We start from the raw sequence: 14,657 nt of genomic DNA, 5'->3' as shown, positions 1-14,657 counted from the left end.
AGCTGTTTGATGTAAGGGCGTACGTCAGGGGCTTATGATCAGTCATGATGTGAAATTGACGTCCTTCTAAAAAATGGCGAAAGTGTTTCACGACAAGGTAAACGGCTGGAAGCTCGCGCCCAAATGTACGGTAACGTGATTCGGTTGGCGTCATTTGTTTTGAAAAGAATGGAAGGGGTTGCCAACCGGATTCGGTAAACTGCTGGAGTACTGCTCCCAGTGCTCCATCGGAGGCACCAGTTACAAGGGAAAGGGGTGCGTCAGGTTTCTGATGGATCAACGTCGTAACATCAGCAAGCTTGTGCTTGATTGTTTGAATCGATTTAACTGCAGCTTCGTTCCACTCGAGTGGTATGGATTTCTTGGGATTTCCAGTGAGGTATTGGTTGAGTGGCTGAAGGATGGCTGCACAGTTTGGAATGAATCTCCTGTAGAGATTGACTAGTCCTAGAAATTCGCGAAGTTTCTTGTTTGTTTGGGGCTGCGGAAATTTTCGGATGATGTTCACTTTGTGCTGTAGAGGACGGATGCCATGTTGGTCTGCGCCCAAGAAATCTAACTCTGCAATGCCAAATTCTCACTTAGCGGCATTCAGGACGACGCGGTATTCCTGGAGGCGGAAGAACAGTTGGCGAAGGTGGAGTTCATGTTCCTCGTCGTTTTTACTGAAAACTAAGATGCCATCGATATAGGTAAAACAGAAGGTCAACCCATGTGTGACTTGTACAATGAAACGCTGAAACGTTTGCGCTGCGTTTCGCAGGTGAAATGACATGCGCACATACTCAAACATGCCAAAAGCTGTGGTTAGGGCAGTTTTATGAATGTCAGATGGGTCGACTGGGATCTGATGAAACGCCTTCACAAGGTCTATTTTTGTGAAGATTGTCGATGCGTGCAGCATTCCAGCGAAGTCTTGAGTGTGGGGGATTGGGTACCGATCGGGTACAGTGACCTTATTGAGGGCTCTGTAATCCCCACAGTGTCTCCAGTCGCCAGACGTCTTATGTGCCATGTACAGGGCACTGGACCACATGCTGGATGATGGACGGAGGAATCCGAGTTCCAGCATGTGCTCGAGTTCGTCTTTGGCAATCTTGAGCTTGTCCGGTGCGAGGCGTTTCGGCTTGGCAAAAACTGGAGATCCGAGGGTGTCAATGCCGTGAGTAATGGTGTGCTTGACTGGAACCTTGGTGTTGCATGGCTGCGTTAGCGTTGGGAATTCCTTCAGGAGGTTTCGCCATGGAGCAGCAGTCTGCAGAGGTTGCAAGGTAGTGCTGAGTAATGGTGCCTTAGGGAGCACTCCTTGGATGCTGAAGTGCGTTGTCGAGTTGAGTAGAAGTCGACGCTTCCCTATTGAAAATTCCATCAAGCTACGTAATTTGGGACACTGACTGCCAGTCAGCAGCCTTGGTGGAACGTGATGGACCATCAGGCGTCATCTGATGGTCCATCAGATGACGTGTGACTGCCACTGCCAAGGGAATTTCATCAACAAGGGCAGCATTTATAAAGAGTAAAGCTATACGCACTCATAAATATCGCCAAATGCCTCGATAAAACAAAAAGTTCGAGAGAAAAAAAAAAAAAAAGCAGCACCACCGCGCATCGAACCTGCGACCACATGCGTACAAATCGGACACCTTAACCGCTATGCTACGCCCCACCGTTAGAGAAACTCGATTTGACTATTCGTTTTATACAAAATGCTTTGGCTGCAAATGCAGTGAAGCCGTCAGCATGTTATGCGAAACAGTCGTACATCACTCGCCGTACTTCAGTTCTACTCACCTGCCTTGTACAGTACTTTCGCATCGTAGAACGATCCTTTTGTTCGCGCATCACCGGCCCAGTAGACCTGGTACACCCTGTCGTCTTCAACTACACCGCTTAAGTCCCTTACATCGTCGGAACTCACAACAGGCTGGGTCTTGTCGAGTAGAAATTCTACTAAAACATAAGACATTGTAGAGCCCGGGCAGGATCGACAGGTTGGAGCAAGCGGGCAAACAAAACGAGTCGAGAGCGATCGTTCATGAAAGCTCGGCGAAGCCTCTATGGGCGAAGCGAAGTGCGAAGTGTCGTGTTCGGCGCTTTGGCGGGCTTCTGATCAAGGTTGTCGGTCGGTTGCGTGTCATATCTCTAACGTCAGCGGTTTTATGGGCTCACGTCCCAAAATCGTTTTCTCGTGCATAGATTACTTTTCGTATTCATAGATTTGACGAAATAGTGGTATCCGAACGAACTTTACGTCCTTTGACCGTACGTCTGTCTGCACGTCAAAGCTTTCTGACGTACAGTCAGAGACAATCGATGTACAGTCAGAATCACCACCAAGACATCCTGATGGCATTTCGCGGCGGCCGACTGCCACCAGGAAACCATCAGAAAGCCGACAAGCGTGGTCTGACTGGAGTTTGACTGTCGGTCAGAGTAACTTGTTGGCCAATCAGACATGCTTGACGTACAGTCAGGCACAGTCAGCGGTCCACTAGAAAACATTGACTGCCAAGTAGGGTTACATTGATGGATTTTTCCTTCGGGTTGACATCCACCACAAGGTTGAAGTTACGGAGAAAATCTGCCCCTATGATCGCAAAGCGTACGTCGGCCACCAGAAGTACCCAGCGGAGCACGCACCGGAGGCCGGGATCGAGGGTTAGTGCTCTTTGTCCATACCTTTTGATCGCCGATCCATTGACCGCTTGTAGCGGCTGAATTTGTTGTCGATGCCGACGATCCTCCAGCGTAGGAGGAATAATACTGACCTCGGCGCCGGTGTCGACTAGTTATTAGATTTTTGTGTGGCGATCAGTGAGGTGGAACGGCTGACTGCGGTCAGTCTTGGGTAAGTTACTTTTAAAAAGTAATTCGTTACAGTTACAGTTACTTTCAGAAAAAAGTAACGAAGTTACCGTTACAGTTACGGAAACAAAAAAGTAACTCGTTACAGTTACAGTTACTTTTAAAAAGTAACGACGTTACTTTTCAGTTACTTTTTTTATAACACAAAAAATAGGAAAAAGTAGGAAACGCCCCTCACCAAGTTTTATTGCATAAAATTAAACAGTACGCTTTTTACTTCATATTGTAACTTAGCAGAAGTTGCTTTTCGAAATTAGTGTTTGAAAATTTCCTCGCCACGCAAATCAAAATACGAAACATGCGCAGTGTGAAGTACTGGCGCTAATCAAAATACGAAACATAAGCAGTGCCCTGCGCGTGTATTGTTGTTTCATGGTTGATTCAAAGGATTAAAAAGCGTTTTTACAGAAAAAGGAAAAACCACTAAATAGATGGTGCTTCAAGACACTAAGATGTAAGTGCTGAGTCACAAAGTTCAGGCGCGTGCCTAAAGATAACTAGATTTTTTTCTTATGATATCTGCACGTGGCTATATTCGGGTCGTGACTCGTGAAAAAGAACGTATTCACAGGTTTGTGAAAGGCCAACTTGACACTCGAAATGTCGGAATAGACGATTTGAAAAGTGCAAGGAAAATCTAAATTGTACTCGATCAGTGATATATTATTCATAAAACACCGGAAAGTAACGACAAAAGTAACGTCGTTACTTTCATCGTTACGTCAGAAAAAAATAATAGAACTACAGTTACAAGTTACATTTTAAAAAAGTAACTCGTTACAGTTACAAGTTACCAAAAAAGTAACGAAATTGCAATAACGCGTTACTAGTAACGCGTTACTACCCAAGACTGACTGCGGTTCCCGCGGCACTGGCCGTCTTCAGTGAGTGGGCGCAGTGTTCTCCGGAAGCGCACATGGGGCGGGGGGGGGGGGGGGGGTGCATTTTTTGGCGTCGTGCCCAAATGATTGGTGGTACCATCACCAGTTGTTGTTTGCACCGCGGGATATGTGCTACGCCTACGTGCTCGGGATGTGTGCGGGGAGGATGACCTTGAAGGCCGCAAGTCTCATGTTCGATTCAAGGAGCGGAAAAAACTTCTCCTCCAGAGAGGGAGATCTTTGTGACTAAGCAGCTGCTGGTGCGCTTTTTTTTTCTTTGAAACGCAGAAATTCCAAGATTGGAAACGTCCATGATTTTATCTGCCGTCTGGGCGAGGGTTTCCAATGGTTTCACTAATGTTGACAGGATCATGCGAACTTGTTGAGGAAGTCGCTGAAGGAATAAATCCTTGAAGATGGACGCGTCGAGTGTTTCGGCGCGGTCTTTCAAAAGCTGTTGCATTCTGCGGAGGAGCTTGGAAGGTTTCCTGTCACTTAGCTCTTCTGTGGTCAGGAGCTGCTGAATACGTCGTTGCTCAGACTCTGTTGTCCTACGAGTTAACTCGGTTTTTTATCATATGGATTGCCAGCTGGAGGCGCTCGGAGTAGGTTTCGTATGATGCTAGGGGACCTGGGGTGCTATGTTGCGCTTTTTGCACTCCCAGGAGACTTGGAAGAGGGAAGTGACGTCAGCGACTAGAGCAAATGCAGGTTGGATGTTGACAGAAGAAAACAAAATCAACATCCAATCTGCATTTGCTGCGTTGTTGACGTCACTTCCCTCTCCCTAGTCTCCTGGGAGTGCAAAAAGCGCAACATAGCCCCCCAGGTTCCGGTGGATGTGGATTTGGTAGCAGGCAGAGCCATTACCTTTGTTGCTGAAGTTCGGGTCACCACTTGGAGGGGTTACGATCCTTCAACCAATTTATTTTACAATATTTACATAATTAGAAATCTGAGGCGTTTGTAACTGCGCCGGCGGGTGCTGAAGTCCGTCGAACCAGCAGCTGGAACCGCGAGCCGGATTTCACGCGCCAGCTTGTCAATTTCTTCGGCGCCTTGTTGCCAGTCGCTACACGTGTGTGGCTCAAAGGGAGCAAATTGCAATTGTGGTTCACCCGCAATAGACAGGATTATTGAAATTGAGCTTAAAGATACAATCTGCATTAAGCATATTACGTTATGCCTTGCTACGTTTGCATACGCACGCACAATATCCGGCATGTCGGCAACTAAGAAAAGTGTCCCGTTCTTCCTTCGTTACCACTCGAGAATGAGAATATTGTACATTCCTGGGAATTCGGATAATCAAAAAAATGAAAGCCGTTTACAATTCCCTGTAACACCGGTTAGAGCGCAGCTCTTGAGGAGGAAGATGGAAGCGTACTGAGGGATACGTGACTCCTTGAGGTCACGTGACCTCAAGGGGGTCACGTGACTTCAGGGGGTCACGTGACCTCCGGGGGTCACGTGACCCCTCATGTGCTCACGTGACCTGAAGGGTCACATGACCTTAGGGGGTCACGTGACCTCAAGGCGGTCACGTGACTTCAGGGGGTCACGTGACTTCTGGGGGTCACGTGACCTCGGGGGGGGGGGGGTCACGTGACCTCGGGGGGTCACGTGACCTCGCGGTTACGCCGACGCCGACGGCGACGCCGACGCCGCTCAAGCCGGAAACGGGCCCCTAAGAGCTGCGCTCTAAAACGCAAGCAGTGCATGGTGTGATAGCAAGAACTGAAGCTGATCAATCGAAACCGACACAAAGTGGGCAATAGTTCCCAGAGTGCACTACGTGGTATATCGCCGCGATGGGGCGCTTCGAATTTTAGAAAAGGTCTAATCAACCTCACTCACTCTGCCATGAATCCCTTCGACATTGAATTAAATGTGATGAGCTGCGTGTTGAACCAGGGGTCTCCCATCTTGTGCATAACCTTACGAAAACTGTGAAATGGAGCACGCTCCACGTAGACGTTGTGCTCAAAAACCTAGAAAAAACAATATATTATCGTCTGAAGGTTAGCGGCAGTTCGCAGAATACATACATCGCTTGCACTGACGTCACATCAGTTATTTTTGGCCAACATGAAAGAGAGAGAGGGAGAAGCTGCGTTTTTAGGAATTTCGAGTGACGGGTTCTCTTCTAATCTTTTGGGCACAAAGTAGGGTCCTGGTAGAAGATAACAGGCAAGCTCCTTCTTCCCTGGTGGCCATCGGAGTGCTTTTTGAATAACGTCATGTGCAAGCCATGTATATAGCATACCGGGTGTTTCATTTTAATTCGAACATAGTTATTAGAAAAAAAAATCGTGCAAAAGATGCACTAATACAGTTTGGGCAGGTGAGTTATACGGTTTGGGGTACGTCATATAGGTGGCTAAACTCTGCGATAAGCCGTATAATTAACTAAACTTCCTTAATAACTTTCGAATTAGTAAGAATATTTATATGGTTTCAATTAGAAACATGCTGATCATGATCGAAATCCCTTATACCAGTGAATTTTAGAACGACTCGAAGCTCGTGGGAAACTCGGGGGCGCACCAAACTGGCCACTGGTGCAGCAGGCGCAAAGCTAGCAGTGGCGAAACGCGGATGATTAGATTATCGCGTTCCCTTACTGCTAGCTTTGCGCCTGCTGCACGAGTGGTAACTTTGGTGCGTCCCGGAGTCGTTCGAAAATGGAATCATATAGTGTTTTTCGATTATGCTCAGCATGTTTCCAATTGAAACCATATGATTATTTTTCTAATTAAAAAGTGAATTAAGGAAGTTTAGTTAATTACCCGACTGATCACAAAAATTAGCCCTGGCCGTAAAACTTTCCTGCCCAAACTGTATTAGTGCATCTTTTACTGAGTTTTTCTAATAAATCTCTTCGAAATAAAGGTTCGTTTAAATAAGGTTTGTTTAAATATAATATTGATTTTGCAAAAGAGGAGTTACTTACGAATACACAGTTAGGTTCCTGGGTTATGACAATCTCTACACATACAGGTCTGCGAGGGCATTCGTGGAATGAAATGAGTCAAGTGCTATAGAGAATAGACTAACCTCGTCCGCTAGAATGATGAGGTTGTTTCGGTATGAAAAGCGTACGATGTCTTCGATGATTTTTTCGGACATGACCGCAGCTGAAATAGGTCACAAAAATTGTCGATTTATATCGAAAATCTAATATTATGCATGAAAGCCCCTATAGAATATATACATTAACACAAAATGTTTTTATGAATTTAATCTTATTCGAATAGTCTTACGCTCGAGTGAGAAGAAAAAGCATTACATGCAGGTCATGACAACAGAATGAATAAAAAGGGCATAACAGGGAATGCACAAGTATTCAAAGAGAAGGCATACTTAGTCATAATTAGCCGTAATTAGTTATAATGAATCGCATCCATCAAGATTTACCAAGTGTCACAGCGGGAATCGAACCCCGGACCTTGCGATCCGCAGCCCGACGGCTTCGCCTGACACCACACGCCTGACACCACAAGGAGGAGGCGAAAGGGAGAGCAAGCATTTAGAAATCAGAGACACATAAGGGACGATAAAGACAGGACATTGTCCTGTCTGTATCGTCTCTTATGTGTCTCCACTTTCTAAATGGTTAAAAAGCACCAACACGCTCAAATAGTACAAGAGCAAGGAGCATGGACCTATACTTATTTTCACCTTAAGAACCGAAGTAAAACAAGTCCGGCTGGTATCGGAGTGTTCTGGGTTTCCACCAATGAAATGCCGCGATATCGCGTAGACTTCACCACTCTCCGTGGGGAGGTGGTGGGATCTACAATTAGAGACCGAAACCAAAACGAATTTAGCACTGCAGCATCCTCTTGTGGCAAAAAGCTAGAACATACCTTGTTAAATAGCGTTCGTTTCTGATAAACATGCTTATGCTCTGCACAATTTTGCATCGCTTCTTTAAACTGTCTTCAATAAACATATTTTTGTATATCTAACATTGTTTATACCGTCGGCTTTCTAAAGCCACCATGAGAAAAAAAATCAATATGTGCCAGTTTAGCGTATTTGCAGTTTTGAACGGCAACCATGGAGCGCTGAAGCAAAAAGATCAGCTGACATCATCGACATCGCCGCAAACTTGATGAACTGGGATTGATCAGACCCACTGCCAGCCACTAACCTATGTTTGCATAGTTTATTCTTTCCTAATAGACCTTTGTTTACGTTATTGCGCTGACGTTCATGTGTATATATTGAGTGGGCAGTCGGTTTCCTTGTGTGTCGCGGTGAATTTCAATTCTTATTCTTTAATTCTGTTTTCTTAAGTTCCGTGGTATGGGGATGGTGGTACAAATCCTGATTATAAGCAGAAACAGCGTGGTTGATGTGAGATACGTTCTTCCAGGATCCCATCAAAGCTTCTGCTTGTTGCCCGAGTGGCCCTGTGTGAGGATGGTCGATAAGAATCCCGATTATAATCTGAAACAGCATGGTGGATGAGAGATACGTTTATTGCCAGAGCGACCCCAAGGCATGTGGATGGCAGCTTGTGAGTTTACCTTCCCACAAACCGCCTGGGGAACTGATCACTGCAAATAACAGAGCTATCTCAATGAAAGACTGGGCTGAACATGACGTTTAGACCTCCAAATTAGGTATAAGCGACACTGAATTTGCATGAGGTGAGCAAGTGAATTGTTACGCTCAGGGTCACATTCCAGAACAATGGTCCACTTTCGGCATGCCGCCAACGCTACGTCTTCTTTCTTGAATGAAAACGACCCTTAAAGTGTAATTGTATGCATATATGTTTAGAAAGCAAAAAGGCAAAATGGCGCCTGACACCTCTGCTGTAGATTGGCAAATTAGCGAGTGCAGTACAACTGCAAACTTTTTTTTTAGGGTAAATCTTTGTACTGGTTATCCACGGTGCGGTGGGATACATACAGCTGATTTCAGAAACCTCGAGAAGCCATGAACAAGGCTATTACGTAATGAAAGGTAGAATCACGACAACAACATGACACTGGAGGTTAGGCGTGTATAAAGTCGGGAATCCGATTTTGCAGTATGTGAATTGTCCTTAAAAGGACCGCTCTGTGTTCTGGGGTATGACAAACAGAGTCCAAAGTTCTAGCCACTTTCAGAAGAGAACACATCCTAGGGGGACATTAGTTCACGGTCAATTCCATTCTAAAGGCTGAACACCGAAGATCTCTTCACCCTCATCCTCGTCGTCAGCTTCGTCGTCGTCTCCACTCTCCTCCTCCGTGTCGCCTGCATCGAGGGGTATGATGACTGGCTCGAGGTTCGACTCTGGGACATCACATTCTCGAAACTTCGCCTCCATTTTTTCAGATGCCCTACACAGTCATGCCAATGGACAGCTGTTACGTTGTCCACTGCTTCCCTCAAAAGCCGCTCGGCGTCATTGGGCTTGAATGGGATGTTCTTGGAGGCTACCTCCTGCTTGACTCGTGCCCATATCAACTCTATGGGATTTAGTTCGCAATGGTACGGTGGGAGCCTCAACACTGTGCGTCCGGCGTCCGTAGCCATGACGTAAACTTTGTACTTTGTGTAGCGATCCTTCACCGTTGCCACGATGCCCAGTAGGTCTTTTTTCTTCATTGTGGCAGTCAAGTCTAGGTTCTTGGAAGAGAGCCACTGCTGGATCTCGGCCTTCTTTGTTGCAGTTGTGGGAACTGCTTCAGCCTTTCTGCTGTGGTATGGCGCATTGTCTATAACAGTTACGCTGTTAGGCTTGATGTGGTCCAGCAGATGAAGAGACCATGCTTCAAACCTGTTCGAGTCCATTTCATCGTGGTAGTCCCCCTTTTTCTTCCCACGGAACACGTCCAGGCAGCCGGACACGAAGCCAGTGTCACTACCTGCGTGGGTTACAATCACTCTTTCACCCTTTCCAGAAGAAATCTTTAGCCCGGTCGTCAGTCCAGACATGAAGGCTCGCCTTGCTGACTTTATGGTGCTGTCAGTCCACACCTTGTCAACTGTAAGGCCGGCGTTCACCCAAGTATCGTCCTGGAAGTAGATCTTGCGGTTCTGGGCTCTGTGCTTTCCGATTGCCCTCAAATACCGCCGCCTCCACTCGACGATGTCCTCTCTCTCAATTAGGAAGGAGTTGCGATTCCGTTTCTGTTTCTCAAAACCCATGTCCTTCAGCAGGCGATACAGGGTAGACCCGGAACAGGACGGCAGCACGTCGTCTTCTTGGAGACGAGCGGCGATTTTCTTCAACGTTGGAATCTCCCCACGACGGAAGAAATTGTGCGGGCAGCTTCTCACGGCCGTCGAAGTGCACGCGTCGTGTTTTGAAATCCTCTTTTTTTTTCTCAGCGAATTTCGAGCACTTCTTTGAAGGAGATTTCACAGCTCCGTTGGCACGTTTGAAGCCACGTTTGATCTCGTAGACCGAGCTAACACTGATCCCCGTTGCGGCGGCAGTCAGACTGACGACTTCCACCACATTTTTTTCTTGGTACTGCCGCCGCATCCAAGAATAAACGTTCAAAACAAACTGCCTTGTCTGACTCGACAGGACATTTCCACTTGCGTGATGTTTGTAGTACACGAGAGGGGAAACGTCTTCAGGAAAGAGTGCTGACATCACGGACCGATCAGCCGGAGTTGTTGGAATCGCCATTTTGGAAGGCGAGCAACAGCGGCTGGCCGGCTGGCTACGAACATCGATCCTCAGATCTTGTGAGGCGTTGAATTACGTGAATACACGCGTACTAAGGAGGTCTATTATTCATCCTACTGAGAATAACAAATTTATTTAAGCTTAAATAACGCTAGCTTCCCAGAGAGCAAACGTTTATCGGAACTACTTCGCAGAACGGAATATGTGCGACGGCATGCGACCAATAAGCATGCGACGAGAGGGACACACCCACTTTTTTTTTTTTTTTAAGGTTAAAACGAGTATAGTATGACTCACGGAACGGGTGGCCACCGGCGCGCGCAGCTGGCTCCTGAATGACGAAGCGTAGGTGCCTATGTGCTCACGAAGTCACGTGGCGGATCGTAACGCATCAGTGGACAGCGCAGCAGGCGTACAACGTCACAGCTTCTCGCAGTAGCCAATAGGTGGCGTAGACTCGGAAGCGGGGGCAATTGCCCTTCTCCCTTCTCTATTACTTCGGTTACCACAAGGTTACTTTGGTAATTACTTCGGTGGCCACAGTTCAGGAGCACTAAAAACTCAAGAAGCTACACGCGCCCTCGAGTGAGCAGAACAGTTTGCGGAGCGCAAGTTCATCTGCTTGATGATCGTGGGAAACGTTGGGGCGCACCAAAGTTACCACTCGTGCAGCTGTCGCAAGGTTACCAGTGGCAAAACGCGATCATAATCTAATCATCCGCGTTCCGCCACTGCTAGCTTACCGCCTGCTACACAAGTGGTAACTTTGGAGCGCCCCAGAGTATCCCACGAGCTTCAAGTCGTTCTAAAAGGAGTTGATTTTGTGGCTTTCGATGACGCTCATTAAGTTTCTAATTGAAACTATGTCTATTTTTCACTAATTAAAAAGTTATTTAACGAATTTTAGTTAATTATTAGACTTATGGCAAAGATTAGCGACTCCCATAATGTCCCCCTGGCCATAAAACTCACCTGCACAAACCGTAATACGGTTTGTGCAGGTGAGTTATCTTTTACGGATTTTTTTCTAATAAATGTGTTCTAATAAATCCGTCTCACTCGAAGCACGACCGGAGCCGACGCTAGGGACAGATAAAGCCAATGAAACGGTGCCAAGAGCAGATTTTCATGCCGCTCGTCGTCTTAGTGTATTTGTGATTAACGGCGACACCAATCCCTTACAGAAAAAAAAAAAAAAAAAAAAAAAAAACGCAGGATTTTGGCGCATTTCATATCCCCGATTGGTTTGGCCGGCATAAAAAGAAAACGCCCAAGGACGAGGAGCACCATGACCTTGCACTTTTGGCTCTGTTTGATTAGCTAAATCAGATAGTAGCGTAGGCTCCGGTCGGACTTAGGGTGTGAAGAAACCCCCAAAGTTGACACTTCTTATTCCGGTTGGCAACCTGCCTAAAGAGAGAACAGGCACGCAGGATGGGACAAGGGTAGAGGGGGTAGAGGCACGATAATACTTTAGACGTACAATAGAAGCAGCTTTTTCGGAACTGGAACCAAATCAGGCTTTAGGGAACAGTAACAACAACATAGCACAAGAGGAGGAGTATAGTGAAACTGCTGAAATGGCCATGGGGAATATGATAAAGCCGAAGGTAAGGTCCCGGCTAGAACTGAAAGAGGCCCAGATTAGTGCCACTAAATAAACTACACTTCAGAGTAACGACACTTGCCCATATTGTAGCTTAAAATAACGGTTGCGAATTATCTGAAGCTTTATCTGAAATCACAGGAAACGCTTTTTCGTCCTCCACAAATGTTTAAACAGTTCGCGACAGAACAAAGCAATATTACATGAGCTTCCTAACACCGAATCTAATGCTGAGGAAGTCGCACTTTTGAATCATGACGATCGGCAGTTGCATCTGCTCTGCACAAGCACCAAAATGGCGGCGCCCACAACAATGTCGGGGAACGGAGTGCCAATGCTATAAGCGCAGCTCCTTTAGTGGCTCTAGCAAAGATGGCATATCAATTAGACTGATTAAAATGTTAGTCAAAATAAGCAAACTGAAGATAAGACAGCCAAATAATTATGGGAGGGAATGTACCCAATGATTGGAAACTAAGCCGGATGAGACTAACATATAAGGACAAGAAAAGAAAGACAGTATCACACCGTACCGACCAATCACAGTAACATCAGTAATCTACCGAATACCTGTGCAGATTGTGAGGAGAAAAAATGAAAGTATGAGCAGAGAGCAAGCAGATACTGAGAGAGCTCCAAAATGGTTTCAGAAGGTATAGACCATTTCATTTAGCGCTCTCTGGGCGGGTGTAGCCCGAAACAACCCATTCCCGTTTGAACCCGTCCCGTTTTGACCCATTCCCGAAACAACCTTCCCGTTTGAACCCGTCCCGTTTCTACCCATTTCCAAAACGACCTTCCTGTTTAACCTGTCCCGTTTCAATCAGTTCCCGAAACGGGACCAAGACATATTTTGAATTTGAATTCGGGTAGTTTGAACCCGTTAATGTAAAACCCCGCACATCTCAACCTCTTCGCGAAAAGTGTCCATCGTTCTAATCCTGGTTGGCGCAGTTTTCTGCTTAAGAATATGTCCCGAAATCATGTTAATGCAATTAATGCAAAGGTGCAGGCGAGCAATTCAGTTATATTGTGAAATATTTTTGCTTGTAAACGTATTCTTAAAATATGCAATACTTTCAAACAAGCTTCAACGAAATATATTTCTACTTGAACCACTTAAAATGTTTCTTTCAAGATGGTCCCCAAAATGTGTAACTACGAAATGGACTATGTACACTACGCGACAACGTTACCACGAACACGATGTTGGCGATTTTTCAAATTTTACTTCGAAATGGTATTAGAAGGTACCACATTTTACCGCTTTGGTTAGTGGCCCAGATGAGCACTTTGAAACACACTAATGATATTGATGTCAGTCTTCTGATTGTTTTTTTAGACAAACAGCTAAAACCAACAGTCGCTTGTTCGTGCTAACAGTTTCGCGCTCTGTACAATAACAGGGAACTTTCGTAAACCGTCTCCGACGTCACTCGGCGCTCCTCCGCAACCCGCTACGATACCGAGAACTATACAGTCAAGGCCATCGTCGCGCAGGCGCAGTAGCAACTTCTTCGTTGCGGAGGGCTTAGCGAAAGGGGAAACGCGGCCTACGAAAACTCCCTAATAAAGTATTAGAGCAACACAGGCAAAGACACTTCGAGTAAGCAAAAATTAGCGTTGCCCAAGTTTTTATATCGCGACGCTATTTTTAGGTTACCGAAAGCGCTTGCGTACGTTATTCTAAAATTTCCTTATAGTGAACGGGATATTTTTAGAGGTGATAAATCAGACAGGCTGACGGGCATATGATGGCGACTTCGTTTTCTTACAAGTTCAAGCACAGAACCGTCGCGTACACGGGCAAAAATCATAAACCACAAAATGCTATCGCCTGAGTTGAGGAAGTCGAGCAGGAAAATCGCGCCATCAGAAAGGCGACACTCCAATTGTGATAGCTCGCGGCGGTCACCTGGCCCGCACGGCACTACCATTTGCAAGCTGCTGCGGCGATATCCTTGTCAAGGCCCTCATCCCGTTTGCAGGTCGATGAACTTGTAAATGTTCGGGTGAGCGTTTATCTTTCTGCCATGTCTCCGAGGTTGTTTTGGGAGAGGGAGAAGTGATGTGAGCAAGGAGAACAGACACAGGACACTTGAACCTAATCAACTGTTAACGAACAATACAAACGAACCGAATGATGGCCGAAGCGGGAACGCTGTTTCGGGAAAGGGCGAAATGATGAAACGAGAAGGTCGTTTTGAGCCGGGTCGAAACGGGAAGGTACAAACGGGAAGGTTGTATTGGGAATAGGTTGAAACGGAGACCACCTCTCTGGGGCGGCACCATTTTGTTAGACAACAGCGCCCTCTCCATACATCCGGGAAATTCAGCGGGTTCGGCGGGGTAAAACGAGAGATAGGGCACGCGCCCGACTCCGCTAGCAGACGACAAACCGGGAGTTTGCCATTCTCCATCTTTGGGCTGTACCGGCGGGCTGTACGGAACATCGAACTCTCGCTCCTGGCTGCCGTTGTGAAGTGGTTCGCTTTCTTAGAATACTTATCGTTACTCTAAAATCAGCCTATAGCTCTCTGTTGTTCTATTTCGGTAAATGATCAACTAGAATATTGTTTTCCGTTACTTAAAGAGCAGCTGAGTCAGCCGGCAGTACTACCCTCAACTACTGCGTGTATTGCGGGAGGAGAGCACGTTTTTCTTT

The 14,657-nt window shown here is 46.3% G+C and overlaps 1 protein-coding gene across 1 annotated transcript in view; it reads right to left on the bottom strand.

Annotated features, from left to right (window-relative positions):
• LOC120839424 (alanine aminotransferase 2-like) overlaps positions 1 to 14,657 on the bottom strand; it is a 64,244-nt gene that overhangs the window by 34,569 nt on the left and 15,018 nt on the right. The window contains exons 5-6 of the mRNA XM_040209705.3: positions 6,804 to 6,883; positions 5,604 to 5,737 (exon numbers count right to left, since the gene is read on the bottom strand). Coding sequence (XP_040065639.2) covers positions 5,604 to 5,737; positions 6,804 to 6,883 — 214 coding nt within the window. The remainder of the gene's footprint in view (positions 1 to 5,603; positions 5,738 to 6,803; positions 6,884 to 14,657) is intronic.

Source organism: Ixodes scapularis, unplaced genomic scaffold (genome assembly GCF_016920785.2).
Source record: "Ixodes scapularis isolate PalLabHiFi unplaced genomic scaffold, ASM1692078v2 PGA_scaffold8__174_contigs__length_109621045, whole genome shotgun sequence".
Lineage (NCBI taxonomy): Eukaryota > Metazoa > Arthropoda > Arachnida > Ixodida > Ixodidae > Ixodes > Ixodes scapularis.
This window is presented reverse-complemented; position numbering and strand designations above follow the sequence as displayed.